The following is a 24,728-nucleotide window of genomic DNA, read 5'->3' on the forward strand; positions in this document are numbered from 1 at the left end:
TGCCACCAATGCAAAAGGAACTTAAAAACGTAATAAAAATACTTGTAATAAAAGATACGTAAAAACTTTTAACGAAACATAAGGTATTTTAAACAGCAGCTGCAATTCTTAAAATAATAAATAAAACATTAAATGGTTAAAACACGCATTACGCGTGCAAGTAGATTGAAAGACAATAATAATTTTAATGAAATTAAGTAGTAAACAAAAATATATTTTACGGATTTGGTAATATAATATATAAATACATTAAATAATATTTTATGATTAAAGCACTTTAAAGTACAGTATTTTATGGCAGTAATAAGATTTAATAAATTACTCGGTGAAGTGAGTACAACCTAATAATTTATTATTGAACATAATTAATCATGTAAATAAATTGTATATTTTGTAAATTTCAGTCTAAAGAAAAAAAGGAATGTTGGGGATTGTACAAAAAATAAGTATTTCAAGCAGAATTATTTTGTTTACCATTTTATGCAGTGACTATGGTAAGGATAAGGCGTTACTTAACGTACCTAGCTTAAATACTAAAGGTATCTACAAAACTACAACTGGTAGGGAATGCTATTTTGATGTCATTTTAGCTGCATAATATTTTCGTTACTAATATGGACTAAATAAGATTTAATATAATAAACCGTTTTAATTTTTAAACAGTTGGAAGTGAAAAGATCTTTACTCTGTTCTTTAAGTGTTAAATTTATTGTCAATATGTTTAACATTCTTGTATATCCTAAATCCCGTGACCGTCAGAATGGCCGGTCACTACCCATATTTTACATCGAAATAATTACTAAGAGTTGCTACCTAGTTGCTACTAGTTGCTATTAGTTGCTACTAATTGCTACCTTCGATTAAAAAAAGATAAACTACTTTTTAAGGTGACCGGCCATTCTGACATCAGGATGGCCGGTCACCTATCCAGTGAGAAGAAACTGCGCAAATAAATATAGTTTTTTTGTAATCAATAGTTGCTACCAAATTACTACCTTCATATGCATCGTATTGGACTTCATAGCTTTTAAGGAAAAAAAAATATTACGGATTTAATATAAGAGGACTAAGGTGGTAGAACCCTTTGTGGTTCGACTCCGGTGGCACCACCGCCACACCTATTTCTACCTAATAACAGCAGTGTTAAGCGCTGCTGTGTTCCGGTTTGAAGGGTGTGGTAAGGGAGACAGACTTTATCGAGGCGTTCCAGCTTAGTCCTCAGGAGTAGCGGCGCATCTGTGGCCGACCTCAGGTAGGAATATCTAATCCTATCTGGGGTTGATTACAGGTGTCCATGGGCAGCAGTACTCACTTACCATCAGGTGGACTGCATGCTCGTCTGCTACTCTTATATTATAAAAAAAAAAAAAAAAAAAAAAAAAAAAAAATGTAAAATATGGGTAGTGACCGGCCATTCTGACGGTCACTAAATCCCACATACTCAAAAATAAGAAATTGACAAGTGTCCATAGAGCAATACGTCATTAACCTACGAAAAACCGGTCACACCTGAAATGGTCATATTCTTAGGCTACGTGAACACTCAACATAATTCTATACTAAATTGGAATGGAGAAAAGAAAGTCTACATATCTAGAGCTAACAAACTGCAGAAAATGTAAACATCGATATGTTTAACAATTATTAAAAACCGCTGATATATATTTTTTTATAATGAAATGGCCAAATTGTAAAATATTAAAAGTTCACACTTATAATAATAAAGGTAAATAAAATCCAGGTCACATCTTATGTCTCAACCGTGTCTTGTAAGATCGCATTTTGGATACTTTACAAAATTACACTAACCGGTGGTTAATAAAATATACTTTCTACATAAATAGTCAATATACATGTAAATAATATATACTTAATCAATACATTTAATTCTTAATTTTGTACCAACGGAACTTGGTCCTGGATATGTCAATATTGCCTTTTTGTCATACAATTTTGTAAATATCGAATATTTAAATCTATGATAAATGTCTTATATAGTTTTTTAAACGTTATTTATAATCGTTTTATAATTAGCTGCCAGATTTCCACAGATCAACAATACAAATTATTCATAATGTGAGTACAAAAATGTGTTAATTAAGATACACTAACAGAAGGCCAGTGGTCTCACATGGCCACTGTCATTGAGAGGCCAGTGTTAGAAAGTTCTCGTCTCCTTTTTTTAAGGAATCTCATAAATAATAACTTTCAGGGATAGCCTCCGAAAAAAGCTATAAAGTGTGATGTTTTTATAAAATATGCTTAAGAATACAATATGTCTAGACTGCATCGGAAAACAAACGAAACATAGTTAAATTTTAAACTGGTTGATGCTCATTGAGTGGTTTTACTGAGTGTTACAAAGCTCTGGGAAATCCTGAGTCATATTCCATTCCATTCTCTAAAGTCATACTCCATCCAGACATACTATAAAATCTTTGTAAAGCGTATGGAGGGATTGATTACGTATTACCCATACTGCTACGTGTGTAGCCTGAGGGCAATAGCGGCTAGAGCCACCAGCAGCAGCAGCGAGGCGATGGGCAATGCCGCCGCGTTATAGATGGCGCAGTACGGACACTGCGACGACCCACAAACCTCGCAGATATTCAGCAGGTATGTGGGTAGCGCGTCGAAGATCGTCTCGTTAAAGCGTTCTGTAAATTACAGAGATTGTTGTTTTACACTACCTACTACACACTTGTAACTTTTTCACATTTACAATATAGCAAAACATATTAGAAAGATACATTTTTAATTATTTTATACAAGTAGAAAATGGGCAAGCAGTACACCTGATGGTAAATCGCTATTATCATTCGTAAACATATGTAATCGACCTCAGATAGTATTGAAGAAGTTGGTGTGCCTGGTATAAATATCTTTACCGCACCAATTATACAAATGATATCATGTTAATGCATCAATTTTAGTGAGTTTTTAGCGTTAATAATTACCGGGCGCGTAGTAATCGTAGACTCGGATAGGTAGGTAGCGAGACATGTTGGCGACCGGGTACCAGCGCTCGATCGTGAAGTTCACGCATGTCGGCTCCTGTTCCAACTGTGGAAGAAGACCATGATATTATAAAATATTTTAAGAAACTACATAGCAGTATTTATCAGTACTTACGTAGATCTCATTTTACAAGCAGTGGTAGTTTAGTGATTTGAAATTAGTTTAATAAATTAAATGTTTACTTTAGGAAACGAGGAAAAGAATATTAAATATCCATGATATTATAAATTATGTGCATGTTAGAAATGAAAGCTGACTTCCATTAACGCTGAAGGAAATCGTGAGAAAACCTAAAGTTCCAAAAAAATCTCAAAGGTGTGTGAAAAGTACACACCTTTGAGATGACACACTTGGCCAGCATTACCTAACACCTATTACCTTAACACTTCTCATTATGAGATTTGTAGTAATTTTAAACGTCTAGTAATGGGTTGTGTGTTTGTATTTATGTATGTGTATGTACTGACATAGTCGAAGTAGAATATAATCTTAGTGGGTGTGAACTTGGCGCGCTGCAGCGTGCGCACGCGGCGCGCCAGCACGTAGGAGTCGAGCCGCTGCTGCTGCACCATGTAGCCCGTCGGCACCGCCGCCTCCAGCACCGCCATGCCCGACCGCGGGGACTCCTCCGACAGGATCCAGCTGTCGGAGTGGGAATGTGTGGTTAGTACACACAGAGTGAAACTTTATGGTGCAGATTTATATAAAATACATAATAAATAATGCTTTCTAACGTTTCTATAATTGGAAAGCAAAAAAAAATTGCTTTTTCTATGATTGAATTCGGAATGCTTTATTTCACAAACATAATATATGTTAAAATTCTACGCTACGCTACATGGCTCATAATTTAAATTCAAAATATATATAGAGATTGTCAAAATTATTAAGTGTAATTGTTAGAACGTATGAAAAGTCTTTCATTAGACTAATGTTCATGATTGAACAGGTGAAGTAAGCAGTGTTTCGTAAAGATCCCTGGAGAATGATTAACTAGTTTTTTAGAGAGTAAAATACTTCATTGCAAAGGAATTTGACTGAATTTCATTGTAAATTTTAGGTCGCAAAGCTTAAGTACAATTCTTCCCTACAAAAATTCTAGTTACGCCACTCGCAACATTTTTGTAAGGCATTTGCAAAAAATAGACTCTTCTAAAACGATAGACGTTAAATATAACACGAGATTATATAATAATTATAACAACCCACTAACCTGGCACAAGTCTGAAACTCGATGTGCGACTGATTCCTGCCGTAGAAGTGCGCGTGCGAGAGCAGGTCGAAGGCGCGCACGGGCGGCTGCGTCTGGAAGCGCGCGATGTCCACGTTGTACTGCACCGACAGCTGCAGGATCGCGTACCCCGCGCCCCGCGCCGTCACCTTCACCGTGCCCCACGCCTCCGGGATCTGTACACACGGACCGCACATTGACACTTTACCCATTAACATTATATGAAAATTGATTACCTTGTCATACGAAAAAATGTATGTACGCAAGAGAGCAGGCGAGACGGGCGCCGGGGGGGGGTCCCGTGCCGTCTTCGTCTCGCTAGTATGGTTGTAGTTTTTCTAAAAATCACTGCTATTGTTTGTCAGCTGTAGCGCCACCGCGTCCATGGTCAGCGTGTGCTGCAGTGCTGTGCGCACGGGCGCGGTACTCACGTCGACGGACTGCATGACGGCGAGGTTGTCGTTGCGCACGGTGAGCGCGCGCGTTTGTCCACGCAGGGCCACCGCGTCGACGGTCAGCGCCAGCGAGGACACATCTCGCAGCCGCTTGCGGTTCGTGTACTCCAGCAACGCGCGCATCGCTATGTATGAGTCCTGAGAGATAAGCAGAACGACAAGTTATCATCAATAACATGAACACATAGAATACAATTGTTAGACATAATAAATTATTTTTAAAAACATATTTTCTCAGCTTAAGTCTTTAATAAGCAGCTGTATTTCAGTTCGAAAATATATGGACGCCAGAACAACATTAAAAAAAATATACAAAAGTAAAAAACATCGAACCATCACTAAAATATTCAATAAATAATGTTATACAAACCTGAGTAGATGCCCAGCCCCCGTCTTTTAATCGTTGAGAGTTCAGCCACATCACTATTGGTTCGTTATTATCCTACAAAGAAAAAAAACATTTATAGTAACCAGTAAATCTTCCTGTAAAGTTGAAAAAGTAATAAAAGAAGTAAAATGGATTTCAATAAAATAATACTAACATTTTCAGATAATATACAATAGTGTTTAATATTCAAATAAATTAAGGTTGTCATCTTTTCGATATTTCATAAGTATCGCCAAACATTCTGTTGACTTTAGAATTCGAATGTCCCACACCCATCACAATAACTTGGCAAATCTTTGAAATGAAACGTTCTTTATTATACCTTTAAATGTAAGTCTTTTTTTAATGATTTTTTAAGTTCTTTTTTAATTTAAAATTAAAGTTTTATCACGATTATTACCTGGTGGTCCATACAGGCGAGCAGCGCGTACGCAGTGGCGGCGATGTTGTTGGAGTCGTACTTATAGGGCAGCCGCGGCAGCAGGAAGGGTTTCTGATTCTCCATTTTATACGGAGGCTGCGGCACCGGCTCTTTGCCCCAGTATACTAGCCCACCTGTGGGAAATGCGCGTAATGACATGTATAGCGAAATATGTGTTATACTACTTACATCTTACTTTACAGGATCATCAATATTTCCGATTTCAACTAAACCTACATGACACAGTGTGTACAAATTCAGAAAGTTTAGTGTTCCTATCAGATTAATTATAATATTGAAATTTAATTTGATTTAAAGTTAAGACAAACATTTTAAGGAAACTTGTGTGACTGTGTGCTCTGGACAATTCTCAAATTAGGGTCACTTAACCAATACACAATAAGTATGATTATAATAAATAGGAAAATCCAAATCAAAACATTTAAAAATAATTTTGTGTTGGTTAATTATTGAGACATTCTTGGATAAAGGCTAAACTAGTCATACAAAAGGTATTGTGTAAATTAAACAATTCCTTAACCGTTTACAAAACTAATCCTATTATAAGTGCGCTCTAGAACACCGTTAAGTTACCCTCAGTGCGCTGCCGTCGCTTGAGCAGGCGGTAGGCGTGCTCGGCGCCGGGCGCCTTGGCGGCGGCGAGCGCGTAGGCGACGAGCGCCAGCGCGTAGGGCTCGCCGAACTCCAGCAGCAGCTGCAGGTGCCGCTCCAGCCACGCCACGCCGCGCTGCTGCGCCGCGCCCACGCGCGCGCTCAGACCCTGCGCACCCGACACGATATTATCATATACACACATAGATAAGTAAACGTTACTCACTCCTAACAACAAAATGTAACCAGTTTTGACGATTGAAATTGTCACTGTCATCTATTTTCGTGTTGTATCGTATATTAAAAAAATATAGTTTTTAGATCATTTACGAATGAAACGATATTTCTCCGCAATTTTTCTTCGATTTCGTATTTTTGCACGACTTAACTACACATGTCGGCATTGTTCCGCGTAAATTGTACCATGACAGCCATTAAATGGCTGACACATTCGTCAGCCGTTTATGCCATTCAATTCAATTAAAAGGCGATGAGATATCTATACATATCTATGTACACACAATTAAAAGGATCACTTGTGTCACTTTCCATGTCTTTTTTGTAACAGTGACAGTAGCCGACTGTAACAGTGACAGTTTCAACTCATGTTGTATATAATTTGTGTACAATGTATATAAAGATAGTAATATGACCATTATTGAATGAATTTAACGCTAATGCCCCGTATTAAAGTTATTTTTTTTTACAAACTTTAATGTAGTAATTGTACGGTCTTTGACCGCACTGAACACCTATTTAATTGATTACCTAATGGCTAGCTACACTAAGAGCACAATAGCAATGTATTCAATGTGTCTCATCAATGGCATTTGAAATCTGTTATCATTGCACTTAAAATGACCACCACAGTGAAAGTTGAAACATACTTCAATAATGCTATTAAATGTATTTACTAATTTAAGTTTTTTGAACTCACCTCTCTCACTCCAATATCCTTTAAGTTCTTGACAGTTTCGAGAGTAATCACGACCTGCGCTGTCAGCGTTATGTTGCGTTGTAGTATTATCGAGTTGTTGACCTGTGAAAAGTTGTTTCATAGTCATTTATTTCAAGATAAGCAGCACAAATGACCAAACAGCTAACATGATAAGTGATGACTGCCGCCCCAATGAAACATACTAAAAGGGAGGGAATTTACTGCAATTTATTATTCTAATAGACAAATATTTATGCCTTACAATAGCAACTTTACAATCATTGCTCGCCATACTAAATAATGTTTGTTTCATTATTTTGTACAAATGGCAAATATTACATTTGATCATCCACAACTAATATAATTTATAATTTTAAACATCACTCAAATTCATGAATATCCTAAGGTTTTATTTAATCACGCCTGAGAACAATTGTGCTTAAAACAATATTTATTCAATAAACATAGTATCAATACCGAGTACTCTACAAAGTATCTGCAAGTTACCTCTCTCCCGTGCAGCTGGCTGCCCGCCTCGCGGTAGAGCTGGCTGTCCTTGGGCACGGCGATGGTGTTGTTGTCGTTGCGGTTGGGCAGCCACGTCACCTCGTAGAACGCGCCTTCGGGCGTCTGGTGCTCCAGCACCCACGCCACCGCCATCGATATCACCTGATAGAATAGGACGGAATGTTTGTTATTCTCAGAGTAAAAAATTGTTAAAAAATTATACAGTCTATTCAATAAGCTAGTATGATATTTTAATTTAATTTGTTACTGAATTATACTTTATTTTTTTTTGTTTATAAAATTACTGAAATTGTTCAGGATTTCATTTGAAATAAGTCGTTCTAAATACTTTTTTTTACACTAGTAATTTTAAACAAAACTTACATCAGGATCGATGTAAATGAAGTTCTCCCATTCGTTAAAAGACGCTTCTTGGAATATTTTCGCACAGAATGACGTCAGCCATACACTGGATGCTGATTGATTCCTGAAAATAAAAAAATATTATTAAATAAGAATTAACTTTACACTGACATTTTAAAATACCTCCAACTGCAACTAAACAAGAGCCATTGATCTTCAAACAGCTAAACATATTATTTAATTTTAACAATTTATCAGCTCACCTTTTAAGCGCGACAAGTAAATCAAAATCGTTTTATTTCTTTAGAAATATGACGTAATCTGTAAGACCCTATTGAAGAAATGCGCGTTATTTTCATTTCACGAAATTTCATTGAATGAACATCAAGCATTTTTCTAAACAAATAACAATCCTATTGGTATATTTGACACACATCTTTAGCATGGCTACCTCGCACACATCTGGTAGAAAGTCCAACTAATCCTCGTTGATTACATACCAGTCCGCGCGGAAGAGGCTGAAGGAGCCGTCGGGGCGCATGAAGGACATCTGCCGCTGGTACAGCGTGTTCATGTGGTAGAACGCCTCGCGCTCCAGCGTGCGGTTGCGCTGGTTGATCAGCCGCATGTACAGCGTCAGGTACATATTCGCCGCGAAGCTGAACATGTTCTGCTCACCAGATTCCTAAGGGGATACAAATTTGATACAACTAAGTACAATACTCGTACAGTAAGTAAAACGCAAAATACGAACTCGAAGAGAAATTATACAGTAACAATTTAATATCGTATATATTTTATTGATAACAATTTACAGTGCTTACAAAGTACAACGAGCACCCATTAACATAAAGAAAAAACACTGTTTTATATTTCTGTTTCATTTTATTCAGAATGTAATATTGAAGGAGTAGTTTAATGTAACTAACCAGCGACAGCGTATATTGTCACTTATATTTAACTTTAATTTTACATTTTTACATTTTTTATCTGAATTTCAAAAGTTCAATCCATTAATAAAATAAATACGGCAGAGCTAGCACTGGCTGTAAACAAAATTTTCTATCTAAAAAAAATAATCAAAAATATTACCATAGGCAAATCCAGCAGACTGGTAGCATTGACCGGCATAGTGGGGAAGAGCGGTCCGACGACATCGCCCACGATGGACACGCGCGCCTTGTTGGAGCCGAACACGTAGTAGCGGTCCACCTCGTACGGGATGATCGGCGTCTCCGTCACGTTCACGTGCATGTATTGGAACACGTACGCGCGGTTCGACAGGTCCAGCAGCACGGACTGGTGACGGTATTGGGGTAGACCGTCCGCCTGTCAATAGATACAAGTTTTTATGTGAGAAACATTCAATAGCTAGGAGTAATTATGATGGCATGTTACAACGGTCAATTCCTCATTATTACTTCCATCGTTTCTACAAGGTGATTTTTCAAATCATGCAAAAAAAGTGAATTTTTGAAATGCATGGGTCACAAAATCCTGTTATGGATTACATACAGTTATGGATCGATAGTGACACGTTAAAGTGAGTTAACACTATGTGTAATTTTGAGAACTAGTTCGACACGATCGACTGGTTATAGATCCAATTCTCCGCTACGCTTCCTTCTTCTTCTTCCGTTCTTGCTCGCGCTTCTTCCGACACCCTTATCATGGTACATCTCTTATGTGGCAGTCTACAATATCAACTCAACCATGATGGTCTCGGAGGTCCTGTGCTGGCCATCTGCTTCTATCACCTTCACAGTCGAATAATAGTTTCGATACCGTTGAACCAGCGAACTACCCAGTATTTACCCACCTCGACCATGATAGTCTTGGAGGCCCTGTGCTGGCCTCGAAGCTTCCACCGAAACATAAGATCCACTACATCCATAGTTGAATCATACTAATTCTGACACCGTTCAAGCACCTAACTATTCAGTATGCACCCACCTCGACCATGATGGTCTTGGAGGCCCGGTGCTGCCCCTGCAGCGTGGAGGCGTGCACGTGCACGGTGACGGGGCCGAGGCGCGCCGCCACCACGGGCAGGTGCACCACGGCCGCGTCGCCCGCCGCTATGTACACGAAGAACTGGTGCTCGCCGAACGACGTGCGCGGGTTGTATGAACGCACCTGGTCAATATTATAAGCCGTAAGGTATAAACCACTTTCTTATTGTATAGAACCTATATCTGCTGGAAATGTTACTGTTGAATATTAATAAATAATTTTATCGTTATATTTTAATATTTTTATTATTATTAACAATTATACATTAAAAGAAATAAATCTTCAGTATTAGATTTATTTCTTTTAATTTTATGTATCAAGACATGTTCACATTCATACCTAAATAGATTTGCGGCACTTACGGTCCAGTACATCGATTAAAAAGCGCACATCAACGACAATAAATATGTTGAAATTATAAAGCTTTGCAATTCGTCAACGTAATAACTGTAGATATAATATACTCTGTGGACAGTAATATAATAATAACACACATATTTATCAAAATACAAAGCAACAAACTCACAATTCCATTCTCCTCGACATGCACAAACTTGTAGTCGGGCGACGCGGCGAGCACGACGACGGCCTCGATGTCCTGCGGCTGGTAGTTAAACACCGCCACGCGCAGCCCCAGCTGCTCGCCCTGCCGGCACCGGTCCGGACCCTCTACCTTGATGAAGAACGGCAGGATGCCCACGTACTGTGGATACGATTGAAATATTAGTTTTCATTTATATTTTGAAATGATTATATAATATGCATGTAAAGAAAGTTTTTTTATCTATGTAATATTTCATTAATGTCTATTTATTTGTGATGTTCAATTCAATGTCACATAAATTTAAATATAAAAATATTTTCGTGGAATAGAAAACGTTAAATATCGTTTCTCTATTTACAGAACAACAATATTAGTTTCTTTCCACAAGAAAGATCATTATTATATGCATTAATATTTATATGAATGTCAATAAACGACGACATTTTTTGATGTTTATGTAACGAAAATGAGCTCTTAAAAATATATGGTGGTATTTCCAGCGTGGTACAACCCCATCTAGTTCGACTCCGGCGGCACCACTTCTACACCTATTTCTGTCTATTAACAGCAGTGTTAAGTGCTGCTGTGTTCTGGTTTGTAGAGTGTGCTACAGGGGAGACATACTATTCCGAGGTATTACATCTTAGTCCTCAGGAGTAGCGGCGCACCTGTGCCGACCTCAGTTATGTATCTAATCTTATCTAGTGTTAGGTGGTAGCGCCCGTGCGGCCCGATGTTCCCGCGGCACACAGCGCTCACCTGCACGGGGCGGCGCAGCATGCCGATGCCGAGCGAGTGCGACATGCTGAAGGCGGAGACGGTCCAGCGCGCGGGCGCGGCGGGCACGGCCGTCGTGAACACGTAGCGCCCGTGCGGCCCGATGTTCACGTCGCGCCACACCCACACGTTGTCGTACTGCCGCTGCACGCGGTTGAAGCGGAACTTGCGGAAGTGCGCCAGCGAGTGAGACGGGTCCTGCGCGCCTGTGGAACGCCAAACAATGAGTGAGAGGCATATAGTGAGTCCCATTTCGGAACACAAAACATTGAAAAATAACAACAACTAACTTTTTTTTAACATGTCATAAATTGTTGTGGTACGTTTAGTCATTATTAAAATTATTAAACCAATGCCATAAAATTCAATCTGAACATAATATAACTTCTTTGCTGACCTCGATTGCATCTCAAACAATACTTTAATGTTATTGATACGTATATGAATATAGAGTATTTAATGAAGTACTAACAGCTAGCCTCGTCGGTGCGATCGTTGCAGTCGGCCACGCCGTCGCAGTGCTTCTCCAAGGGGTAGCAGTTGCCGTCCAGGCACTCCGCCAGCCCGAGGGACGCGTTGCAGTTAGTGTGACGACGGGACACCGGCACGTCGCTAAAAACTACGAGACCGGCGTACCTACGGATTATAAATGTTATTGATAATAAATGTATCTTTATTAATCGATTAGGTCAGTATAGATCTTTTTATTTTTATCTTCAATGTTTCAGATTAAAAAGTTCGTAGTTACCTACAAAGTCCAATAAAATTAATTTGAGTCTCTGGGACCGATTGTCATAAAACTAAACAGCTGTGCACAGTGCACACGTGACACCCTTATAGGGAACCATGGGCAGCAGAATTTCTAGGAGACCATAAATTTGCCTAAGCCTTTACGTGTTTTAAGCAGGCATGTTAGGCTATAAAAGTGCATAGACTTTTTTAAATACAGAAGCTTATATTTAAATTTAAATAATTATTTCTCGCTATTCGTCGTTTATGACGTCGGTACACCTCAATATAGGAAAAGCGTGCTCACTCGAATGTGCGGTTGGCGTCGATGCCGAAGCTGGAGGAGGGGAAGTAGACGAGCTCGTCCGCGTCGCCGGCGTGCGAGCGCCACGTGTACGCGAACGTGCCGTTCGTCGCCTCGTCGAAGTACGCCATCTTCGATATCACCTGCAGACGAAATTCGCTTTAAGTACAATTTCGATACATAAAATATAATTTTATTATCTCTGACATTCAATGCATGTTTCTTTAAAATTAATTAATAAAAAAATATAATGATAAGTATTTTAAAAATCAATAAATAAAAGTGCAGATAATTTTTGAAGGTATAAGTATTTTTATGTATGTGTAGAAGTGTACGTTAAGAAAATTAGTAAAAGATATTGTTTTGGAATCTTATTAAAAACTGAAATTTTAAATAAAATGGAATTTCTTTAACATTTATGGACCAGTACTAACATAATTTAATATCAAATTACTATATAGTTCTTGCACTATTAAAAAATGGAATTTATTGGCTTCAGTTATCAAATTACTAACTTTGCTTTTTACTAAACTTTTAACTCGCGTTACCTTAGCGTATGTGAGCTCGTTGCCGGCCTGCATGGTGTAGAAGGCGTGGTCGATGCCGGACAGCCCCACGTAGGCGCCGGGCTCGCCGAATATGGCCACCTCCACGCGCTCGCCAGTGCGGTGCTTACGGTTGTTTATGTACACCGTGAACTGGGGAAACATACACACACAAATATAAGGACAAGTCAGTGTTAAGTGAAAATGTATTAAATAAGTTATCAATGAGGAATAATAATAAGTTAAAAAAATTAAGGTATTCTTATGAAATTATATCATTAAAAATAACTGTATTATTTAAGTAGTCAAAACTGCATGCTGTTTTGATCGAAATACATTCTTAAAATTTCTCAATATTTTTATTTAATTAAAAAAAACAATAACGTAATGGTAACCACTTGTAATCGATTAATGAATGAAAATTTTCCCCGATCGCCAGTCTTAGTTATCGCTAATCTTAGGTATAAACAAACTTGCCATGATGATGGACTGTAGTGTCAATTCACTTCACTTCTAAAGTAAACTGAGTAAACCAAATCCAGTAGTAAGACAATGTGTTTATGGCAATTATTATAGATAGCATTCACTCCAGAGAGGAGACCAAATCGAACAGTAAGACTATGGATGATAATGAGTGTGGTGATCACTCACGTTGTTCCTGGAAATGCCGTTGACGGGGAAGGTGAGGGAGTCAGCGACGACGCGCGCGCGGCGGTGCGCCGCCCACACCAGCAGCGTGGCCACCGGCGCCATCTCCGCAGACAGCACCACCGCGAACGTGCGCACACCCTCCTGCACACGGGCAACCACACTCGGTCATACAAAGTAACGGTACTTTGGCTAATATTGGAGCGTAAACTTAATAAAAATGCTGGTATCTGAAGACTTGAAAGAAAAGATTCCACGAAAAAATACCACATAATAATTTTTAATTATTTTAATATTTTTAATTGTTAATCGCATTCCATTTTATTTCAAAAGACAATATTGCTTATACAATACGAATTATGTAACCCTCTGTTTTTATGCGACAAACGAAAAAGTAAAAATTCAGCAACTATTATTAATTAAGTTAGTGAATTAACATTCACCACACATAGTGACTCGATAAAGCAAACATAGGCAATACTGCCAATACATTACAACAAAATGGCATTCAACTTTATTCTCGAAAGTAGTCTACAAACGCATAATTAGTTACAACATACCTGCATGATCTCCTGTCCACTTGTAAGGATGATCCCTTTAGACATGACGACATAGTTGAAGGACTCCATGTAGAAATTGCTCTGCACGTGGAATATAATGTACTCTCCCACCTGTTAATAACAAATGTCATATTACAATTAACAATAAATTATAAATGTTACAGTTTTATAATTTAATAACAAGTTTTTGTACTTGCAATGTATCACAATCATCACAATACAATTTTCTATAAAAATATATAAGAATAAACTTGGTGTAATGTTTGGATTATGATAACTCCGTGTGTTAATAAGTATTATTAGTAGTATTCAAATTAGACCGTTTCGCAATTTCTTTCCGTGTAATATTCGGTACGAAAGCATATAATAAAACACTTTTATTATCGTTATTACTACCATATGCGGCCACACATAAAGTCGTAGTGTTCCCCGGGTCGCTGGCTGGGCGGTTCGAGTCCCTTTCTTTCTGCTCAAACCCTAGATGTCCCATTTTAGTTATCTCTTACGACAGCGAAAGGATACCGTAATTGGACGTAGTTATGCAAAATAGATCCGACCACAAAAACTAGCTTTTGAAAAAATAGGTCTTATAGTAAAAGTTAAATTGCTTAATTTATGGTTGGTATCACTGATATCTGTATATTTCAAAAGAAAAAATGTACCACGCAGCTTGAATATTTTTTGCATATACGAAAGTTGATGTGGAGATGCCATTTGTGATAGTAACTAAAAAACGGTTTTTGTGGGTTGGATCCATTTTGCATAACTACGTCCAATTATTCTTGCCCTTACACTATACAGGGACTAGTTCAACATACCCTAGCGTCGGTGGTGCTGGTGGCGACGCGGATGTGCTGGTTGGCGGGGCTGTGGTGCGCCACGAAGTGCACGTCGGCCGAGGCGCGGCCGCCCAGCGCGTCCACCAGCTGCGCGTTGAGACGCACGCCCGTGATGCCGTTCAGCGTGTCACGGTAGTTCGGATCCTTGTCTAGCCCTACGGAATGAATGAAAGGTTATATTGCCGTCAGTAACTTCCATCAAAAATAAATATAATTTTGAAGGTGATAGAAAACTTTATGGTTGAACTTTGGAGATACCATTGCTGCAACTATTTTTACTTTATAACAGCAATGACAAGCTTAGCTATGCTCCAGTTTGGAGAATGTGGTGTGGCGACATACTTATGTGTTCCAACTTATGGTACTCATGGTAATGCATCTGTGGCCAACCTCCGATATGAATCTAATCTTATCTGGGATTAATTATCGCTAATCCTGGGCAGTAGCATCCTGGGGACTAGCAGTTAGGCGCGGACTATAATACTCACGCAGCAGCTTGTACAGGTCCAGCTTGAGGTGCCAGACGGCGTCGTGTCCGGGCGCGAGCGTGGGCCGCTGCGGCTCCACGGCGCCGCCGCGGCCCTCCAGCGCCACCGACACCTGCAGCGACACGCCCGCCGCCTGCCAGCGCGGCAGCGGCGACCCGTCGTGGTACGACACCACCATCTGCCGGGGAAACACGCGTTACTTAGAGGTTCTTTGACAACTCGTGTATGTTATTTAGGAAAGATGATCGTATAATAAATGAACATAAGACACCATAACATCAAAAATAACGAACTTTGTATGCAAAATGAATTCTTAAGCAAACATGTTAAATAACTAAACTTTTATTCTATATCAAAACTTTGCAATTTACATTTCATTTAAAAAATCGATATCTCACGGAAAATGAACAAATATTCATACCGAGTATTGAATACACTCGAGCAAATTATTTACATCCTCATTGACACGCCTATTCACACGAATACATATTTGGCGAGTATGTGCATACTCGGCATATATGTAATCTATGCATGCATATGGAACGATATAAACTTACTAGAACAAAATAATATACTCACGTAAACATCGAAGGGCATAGCCGGCTTGAACACCTGCAGCGAGCCGCCGAGGAAGGTGACAGATAGCGAGGAGTTGAAGATGCGCGCGATGCTGTAGCCCTCGATGACGTCATCGAGGAAGGGGTCGCCCACCGCCGCTGTGATGATTACTTCCACTCCGTCTAACGAAGGGACGAATTGGGCCAGCTCCGACATCGGGTACTTGAAGTCGTATGTGCCGTTGAACTGTTGCGCAATTTGAATAAAACTTTACCTCATTTGTATGTATTTTACGTAAATATTGTATTGTAATTAAAATGGAAGGGATTATGATTTTTTTATAAACAAATTGTTTCTTTTTATTTCTTATTTTTTATGTATTTATGATATATGTATGTCTCATACAAAAAAATATATATACGTGTCGAATAGATAACCTCTCTTCCTTTGGGAAGTCTGTTAAAAACGGTCCACGTCTATCTCAGACCTCACATATCTTTAAGTTGATAATCCGTGTGGCGGAGCGTTCACCATACCGGTCTGACGCGTAACGGGTTCCGGGTTCGATCCCCGGCCGGATATCTGAATGATTAATTTAGATATTGGTTCTGGTTGGGTGATTGTGTATGTGTCTTTGTGTATCTATGGCACCCACGATATAGGGCAACCTAGTGTGGGGTCGTGAGTGTAGAAAGCGGTTTTTTTTATTACCAACATAACAATAATTTGAAGGTAAAGTATAATTATCATACTCACGAATCTCAAGTACGGCAGTTGATCGTAATTAGGATTGTTGTAGTACGTGGAGTACGTAGTTGAGGTGCTGTAAGTGTTGTAGTTGGGGTTGTTCGGGTCTTGATTCTGGATCGCGTACTGGATCGGGTCCGGCTTCGGCATCCAGAATGGGTATTTCTCGTCCTAACACCACAATTATTTTAGTTTGTAAAATAATAAAATAAAACGAAAATTGCTGTTTACACTTTTCATAGATACATTTTAGTAGATTAATAATTTATAATTATCTATAAAAAATAATAAAATGTCTTATAGTGGAGTGTGTAACTTTAAGAAAGAGTCAATTCCTAATTTCAATTCAAAATACATACAATAAAATGTAATGGGTCTAAATATCTCAGAATATTTAAAAAGTTACACTCATAAAAAATATCTTATTATTAAAAACATATTATGTTATACTGACGGATATTGTTCTAAATAAATGCTAAACATAAATAATTGATTTGTATCACAACCACGTAATAGAACTCACAAAGTTGAACATCCTCGTGTAGACCTTCTGCGTGTCGTACCACCAGTCGGGCTGGTCCAGCTGGTTGGGCTGGCCGGGCCGCGCCTCCCGCGGCCGCCCGAACTCGTCCAGCGGCCCCGGCGACTGCTGCCCCGGGTACTCGCCCGGGGGGTAGCCGCTCTCGTTGTACAGGTACGGGTTGTAGTTGGGGCGCACTGGGGAATGAAATTAACAAGTCACTTTTAGGTTCAGTGCGTTCTTCCTGTCGCTCGTGCCTGCCTCGTATTCTAATGGCGCATTTCTTGTTGTGCGTATTTACGCCCGCACGTGCGTCGTTTCATGAGCACACGGTTCGCAAAGGGATTTAAGGGAGTTAATCTATGAGTGCGTGCGGAACGCGCGTGCCTGGGGAACACGCGCGACAAGAAAATGCCCAAGCGTATTATGTAAAAAACATGTACAAAGTTTGCGCCAAGTTCACGCCATGCTTAAGTTCAATTCGATAAGGTGAAATACATAATATGCGGAATACAATAGTTTTGTGCTACTATCCTATCCTAAGTTCTCAGTAGTAGTAATGTATTAGTGAATGGAGTCCTTTACATACGGATGCATTTGAACGGAAAGGCGAATAACTGTCGAAATTGATGACTCATGTCAATTAACATTATAGCAAGTGCCAAGAATTAGACATCCAACGCTGACGACAGATTCTCCAGCTTTCAGGTTCAGGTTGCCGCGGATTGCCGGCACTCACCTCGCGTGTACTGGTCGGTGGGCGGCGGGTAGGCGGGCAGCAGGTGGCCGCGGTTGTTGAACTGGCCCTGCGCGTAGTGGCGCGGCCGGTACTGCGGGATGGGCCGCACCGTGGCCTTCAGCGTGAGGTTGCCGCGGACGGAGCCCAGCACTCACCTCGCGTGTACTGGTCGGTGGGCGGCGGGTAGGCGGGCAGCAGGTGGCCGCGGTTGTTGAACTGGCCCTGCGCGTAGTGGCGCGGCCGGTACTGCGGGATGGGCCGCACCGTGGCCTTCAGCGTGAGGTTGCCGCGGACGGAGCCCAGCACTCACCTCGCGTGTACTGGTCGGTGGGCGGCGGGTAGGCGGGCAGCAGGTGGCCGCGGTTGTTGAACTGGCCCTGCGCGTAGTGGCGCGGCCGGTACTGCGGGATGGGCCGCACCGTGGCCTTCAGCGTGAGGTTGCCGCGGACGGAGCCCAGCACTCACCTCGCGTGTACTGGTCGGTGGGCGGCGGGTAGGCGGGCAGCAGGTGGCCGCGGTTGTTGAACTGGCCCTGCGCGTAGTGGCGCGGCCGGTACTGCGGGATGGGCCGCACCGTGGCCTTCAGCGTGAGGTTGCCGCGGACGGAGCCCAGCACTCACCTCGCGTGTACTGGTCGGTGGGCGGCGGGTAGGCGGGCAGCAGGTGGCCGCGGTTGTTGAACTGGCCCTGCGCGTAGTGGCGCGGCCGGTACTGCGGGATGGGCCGCACCGTGGCCTTCAGCGTGAGGTTGCCGCGGACGGGCGCGCCCGACGTGTAGTTCGCCATGATCCGCCCGTGGATGTACGGCTCCGTGTTGAAGAAGAACGCCGGCATTGTCACGTTCACCTGGATGAATATTTAAACCATTAGAAATGGTTTGAAATAATTATAATTACATAATAATTGAAAGGTCTATGGTTCAACTTATAAATTTGATATTGAAATATACATAAATGATTTCTATCTTAAGACTTCTAATGCATCTGTGACCAGTTTCAGATATGATTGAGATTCAGTTTAACTGCAAATAACTTTTCACATCAATGACCATTTAATACAAATATCAAAAGCATTGTATTTTTGTTCAATAAGCTATTGCTCAACATAAAATAAACATTATGAAAATGATATACATGATGAAAATAATTTAAATCAATTGTCCACTACATCCTACCTCAAACCGAGTCTGGTAGTACTCCTCTACGAGGAACTGCGCCTCCTCGAGCTGGCCGAGCGCCTCCACGCGCACCGTCCACTCGCCGAACAGCGGCTGATCGGACAACTGGTACTGCAGGCTCACAGTGCCGAAGTTACTCTGGGAAACACATCATCTTGTAATAATTATATGTGAAAACAGCCAAGTGGTGTGTTGATTTTACTAAGTGATACTAATTAGCTAAACCTAACGATAAAACCGGCGGGCTATATGATGGTTAGTGGTCACAGGCTCCTATGAAAATTTGTAATAACAAAGTTGCCAATTTATCACCGGCATTGAAGAGCCGCATGTCATAGCGCTCCGGGAATATCTGAAATACATGAGAATCACAATATGTTCTCGTAAATTTCTTCATATTTGACTTCGAGCAGGAAGATTGCTCGCATCTTTGTCAACTGAGGTGGTATATAACTTTGAAGTTTGAGTTTGGCTTAGTAGTGTGCTTTTGAATGTTTGTATATTACACTAATCTGCTATTATGTAAAAATATTTCGCGACCTACTACTGTTAGTTGTTGTAAGTTGTGTTTTAATACTCCGTAATAAATACAATTAGTAAGTAGATCTACTCAATTCCTAAAAGTACTCAAATTATGTTTGGACTCGTCATAATGACTGCTGCGTTACGCAGGTCATCAAATAATACATTTACACCTTACTTATGAATCAACACATGAATAACAAATGATCGCCGTGAGCTAATTAAAGCAGAAACGCCATAAAAAGGTGTTGGGTTCGTCCATTGTTGCTCGGGTCCACGGGGACTTGTCACGGCGTATGGTTGCGATCGCGTAACACAATGTGATGCTAATGCACGTTTTATAAACAGAGCTCAACCTTGTATCATGTGGCATGTGTTGACGATAAACTATAATAGTCTTGATTCGTTTATGGATTTTGTAATTAGCGGCAAAGCAACGAAAGCCCAGTTGTACGAAATATTACCGATTCTTTTGGAGGACCGGGTACAATTTAGCTAGGTGTCTTAGACATTTCATAATGATAGTTAAATGCAATTTAAATATTAATTATCGCTTGCCTTAACAATGAAGGAAAACAGCATGATAAGACCCAGGTGTTTATGTATTCTACTAAGTTCTATACTATGGGTTCTATTCTATTCTCACGAATTTTAGGTTTTCTATTGGACATAAAAATATATTAACAGTTCAATACATTAAGAACCTGTGTGGGTTGGGGTTTGATTATTGAGGTCCAATTTTATAACTGTTTTGTCTTACCTGTCTAGAGAGCCACCGCTTCATAATTCTCCTGTTGGGGTCCAAAATGTAAACGTCTATAGCTCGTCCGAATGCTTTCAGTTCTGTGTTGATGGGAATCGCTCGAAACCGGACTGAAAATATCAATTAGTATTAGAGTCAATTAAAGTAAATGAAAAACAATAATATGCATAGTTTAAAACCTATTTTTGTATGACATTCGCCATTTTGGATGACTAAATTTGAATAGGATAATCTTTTTGTTTAGTGTAAAATAAGATACAATAAGTAAACTTAGTACTATTTTTTTTAAAGTAGTGCATCTGTTTGGAACACAACTCACCAGTCTGTCCTTGCATGTAAACGGGCTTGTCCATCTGTATGAAGATGGTCATGAACCGGCGCGAGAAGCTCAGCTGCGTCTCGTTGACGAAGGCGCGGCCGCCGAACGGATCGTCCAGGTATAGCCCCTCCACACGCAGCTTGTAGTCCCCAGGGACCGCTGTTGGAGGCACCTGGGAAATAAACTTGGGGTTAATTTTTTGGTAATAGGAGTAGCAGACGAGAATGCAGTTCACCTGATGGTAATTGGCTACTGCCCCCCATGGACATCTATAATCAACCCCAGTAAGGATTAAATATTCCTACCTGTGGTCCTACCTCTAAAGACTAAGCTGGAATAACCTGGAAAAGTATGTTTCCCTTCCCACACCCTTCAAACCAGAACACAGCAGCGCTTAACACTGATGTTATGAGGCAGAAATAGGTATGGCGGTGGTGCCGCCGGAGTCGAAGCACAAAGGGTTCTACCACCTTCGAATATGCTATGAACAGTACACATTTATAGTGCTTTTATGTGGACACAACATATAGGGTGCTAATTAATTTTGTCCCTGCATTCTTAGACCCAGAATAGAGCTACATATCCCTTGCCTGTCATTACTAACCGGTAACAGGTACTAACAAGCTGCTTGTGGCCGACTAGAGTGGGAGCTCTATCATTCAACCAGTGATCACTGTCTCTGATCTCATTATAAATTTCATTGAATATTTTATCGTTGATTATTTTATAATTAAAACAAGTATTTTATTTTAAACCATAGATTTAACACATGTCACACATGTACATGTCATATGTATTTAATTATTTTATTAAAACTTTTATATTTAAACTTATTATTTATTGAAATTGGTCATACACTTACCCTCATATTCAGTATCTCAGGTACACCTTCCTTAACTTTAGCTATGACATCAGCCATCTCAACACCATTGCAGGAAATGGAAGCCCTTATGGTCATGAGTAGCCGTGCTCTTAGAATATTGGCCGATATCTTATAGATCTGCCCTGGACGGACCATGCGCGACGCCACTATGAAGTAGGTGCTGAAAATGTTAATATCTTGTTCGAAATATATGTGTGTTTCTATTGAGGCTTTTCATAAATTAGTATGATAATTGGTGACGAAACACATTTTTATCATACCAATAAATCATTTGAAGAAATTTAATAAATATCATTGCTTGTTCATTTACTTTTGGTTTAGTACTAGAGCACAGAAACAACTCGCTTCATGTTTAAATATTATATTTTGTGACAAGTCAGTGGGCTAATGACTCACAGACTTCTCTACTAAAAGAAATAAATTTGTGTAATTACATCTATGGCATCACCAATTTCCTGTATAGTTGTTTATCTACAAAGTAGATAACTACAATATTCACATGACTCCTTAATGGGAATGTAAATGTTAAATCATATTTCAATTTAAACCATAATTTGGCAAATATTTTTATAACAACAATTCTTCCATTCCATCCTTGACACAAAATATCATGAATTTGAATGGTTACAAAATGAATAGGAAACTTTGTATTGTGCAACATTATTGTATTTACTCATATTTTTTAAGTTTCACTTTGAAGGTCCTATCTAACCCTTAGGTGAAGTAAAGAATAAAGCAATCATTACAAACAAGTAAACAAATACTCACGCTTCATTTATAATGACACTTTCATGTTCCAGCTCAGGTTGTCGGAATGAAGTACTGTATGACGTTCGCCCTGTATCCCACGTAGGCCTGGGAGTGTTGTCTGTTGGCTCATTTACATTATCAAACTGGTTATACCTCTGATCCTGGTTAAATCTTTGGTCAAAATTATTGTCGTACGGATTTCTGTCTGGAAACCTCGTTTTCTGGTCATACGGGTTTTCATATCTCGAGTCGGTAGGGTTGAGGTAGTCATTTGTGGGGTTGGGCTGGTTTGGGTTGGAATTGTATGTTGGTAAAGAGTAGTCCTGTGCAACACATACTTGTATGAGTAATGCTATTGGACCTATATGTGATAAGAGATTCATAGTTCAGTCTTTTTTAGTGCCCTGTAACAAATGAGAATGAGTTAAAATAAAAGTCATTCAAGTTATATCATACTATCGTTTTATTCAAGTTTTTAGCTACAAATCTTGATGAAATATAAGTTGTTCTAGTTCTTGCACTTTGATAAATTTAAATATGAATTAATAGTATTAAAGTGTAGGTATCACAATAAGTATTAATATGTTATATAAACAATTCATGTTAATATAGTTCTTGTGCAAATATCACCTTAAGATGAACCTTGGTGAACCTTGAAACAGGTCCTATATAAACAAAGTTAATGTCGCCTTCACAGCTGAATAGATTTCAGTTCATTCAACCAAACACGGGATTATCAAACCACAGATTCAGGGTATGCATTACAACTGCACATACGAGCTCGGGTTTAATGCAATTAGACGCTACAAGATTAACCTGAGCTCGAATATCAGACACCTAGATTGACCAAATGCCAAGTATTATGTCACTACAGTAGTAACTGACTAATTAACTACTCATTTAGTACGTACACATGCTTAACATTTAGTTACACTAATCACAAGCACACGAGAACAGTTTAAATACTACAAACATAGCGCTTAGTTTCGAAATAAGAACGTTGGTAAACGTAAACATCATTACATGTTGAATATACAAATACTAACAGTTTACACCACAATAACACATCGTTTCTGCTTTACATGCCTGGAAAATGAGTATAACACCCGATTAACCCTATTTTTAATTTAATAAATCGTACAATTACCTAACCTGGAGTTAACGCCCATGGAAACGCCTGGCTTTTGTTGTTTACCGCACAAAACACACAAACATCTATGATAGTCTTCCCTCTGAAAGTTTTTCTACTGAAAACAGTATTGTATTCGTTCTAAACTAAAAAAATCATCGAATATAACTTTGTTGTATGAAATAAACAAGTACGTTACACAGCCTCTTTACACATTTCATACAAAAAAAGAATAAAGTCGTTCGCGCAGTCGCACCACGCCCGGCGCATTAGTGATGTCCCCTAAAACGACAGTCTCTGTTACGATATTTACGTCATTCCTATAAAAAATATAAAATGTACCTTTTTATATTGCCAAAATAATTAGTGAAAGTTATTATTTCTTATATTGTCCGCTGCTTTGTCAATAAATTAATAAAATACATTAACGTAACATAAAAACATTATCCCAATGATATAACTTATCTGTGCCTGACAAAACTTACATATTTTTAATCTATATGATGATCAGGCCTTTGCCTGAATTAAGAATGATGCGTTTTAGCGGGAATTTCAAATTATTTTTATAACAGCATGTCCTGTATATATTCGGATAGATAAATGCTAATAATTATTTTATAGATATTATTTCGTGCATCCCGACGCACGTATGCGTATTTTACTCTTTAAGAAACTATAATATTGTTGCCTAATCGTAAAATTTTATTCTTACGCTAAATACATGTAGCTCTCATTATTTCCATTATATGGTTCATCTGCGATTACCTCGTACAATATAATATAGGCTCTAGTTCACCAGTAGTTGTGTGATTTGTAGCTTGTTTGTAGTGTAAACATAGAGTGTAAAACACTATAAACGTGGTAGAACCCTTTGTGATTCAATTCCGGCGGCATCACCGCTACAGCTATTTCTGCCTATTAACAGTAGTGTCAAGCGCGGCTGTGTTCTGGTTTGAAGGATGTGTAAGGACGACATACTTTTCAGAGGCGCTCCAGCTTAGTCCTCAGGGGTAGCGGCGCATCTGTGGTCGACCTCAGGTAGGAATATGTAATCCTATCTGGGCTTGATTACATATGTCCATGGGCGGCAGTAACCACTTACCATCAGTTGCACTGCATGGTAGTCTGCTACTCGTATTAAATATTAAAAAAAAGTGTATAAGTAGATTAACAGTTAGCTTTACTCAGTAGTCAACTGGTTAAATTTCAACATTGCCAGTATACATCTTTGTATGTATGACG

The 24,728-nt window shown here is 39.5% G+C and overlaps 1 protein-coding gene across 1 annotated transcript; it reads right to left on the reverse strand.

Moving 5' to 3' along the window:
• Window positions 1–1,523: 1,523 nt before the first annotated feature.
• On the reverse strand, window positions 1,524–23,771 carry Mcr (macroglobulin complement-related). The gene is made up of 33 exons (XM_073086294.1): window positions 23,510–23,771; window positions 22,376–22,761; window positions 21,587–21,767; window positions 20,725–20,896; window positions 20,403–20,515; window positions 19,118–19,258; window positions 18,564–18,789; window positions 17,208–17,401; window positions 16,694–16,855; window positions 15,959–16,183; window positions 15,380–15,557; window positions 14,871–15,046; window positions 14,053–14,163; window positions 13,496–13,636; window positions 12,848–12,997; window positions 12,303–12,442; window positions 11,739–11,902; window positions 11,249–11,472; window positions 10,472–10,648; window positions 9,886–10,068; window positions 9,025–9,261; window positions 8,433–8,617; window positions 7,954–8,056; window positions 7,570–7,731; window positions 7,063–7,164; window positions 6,108–6,294; window positions 5,493–5,647; window positions 5,075–5,146; window positions 4,681–4,842; window positions 4,232–4,425; window positions 3,486–3,660; window positions 2,958–3,063; window positions 1,524–2,657 (listed from the first exon to the last, which is right to left on the reverse strand). Exons 2-33 carry the CDS (start codon window positions 22,738–22,740, stop codon window positions 2,482–2,484), a joined length of 5,439 nt encoding a protein of 1,812 aa, XP_072942395.1. The 5' UTR covers window positions 22,741–22,761; window positions 23,510–23,771; the 3' UTR covers window positions 1,524–2,481.
• Between the last annotated feature and the right edge of the window lie 957 nt (window positions 23,772–24,728).

The sequence above is a fragment of the Epargyreus clarus genome, unplaced genomic scaffold, assembly GCF_041222505.1.
Source record: "Epargyreus clarus isolate Ecla_fem2 unplaced genomic scaffold, WU_Ecla_fem_2.2 ptg000024l, whole genome shotgun sequence".
NCBI lineage: Eukaryota > Metazoa > Arthropoda > Insecta > Lepidoptera > Hesperiidae > Epargyreus > Epargyreus clarus.

Excerpts from the sequence above, each read along its gene's own strand:
- Mcr (XM_073086294.1), bottom strand. The coding sequence starts at position 22,740 with ATGAATCTCTTATCACATATAGGTCCAATAGCATTACTCATACAAGTA. Across the intron at positions 13,637-14,052 it reads GTGGACAGGAGATCATGCAG|GAGGGTGTGCGCACGTTCGC; the intron begins GTATGTTGTAAC and ends GCCCGTGTGCAG. Across the intron at positions 11,903-12,302 it reads GACGCCAACCGCACATTCGA|GTACGCCGGTCTCGTAGTTT; the intron begins GTGAGCACGCTT and ends TATAATCCGTAG.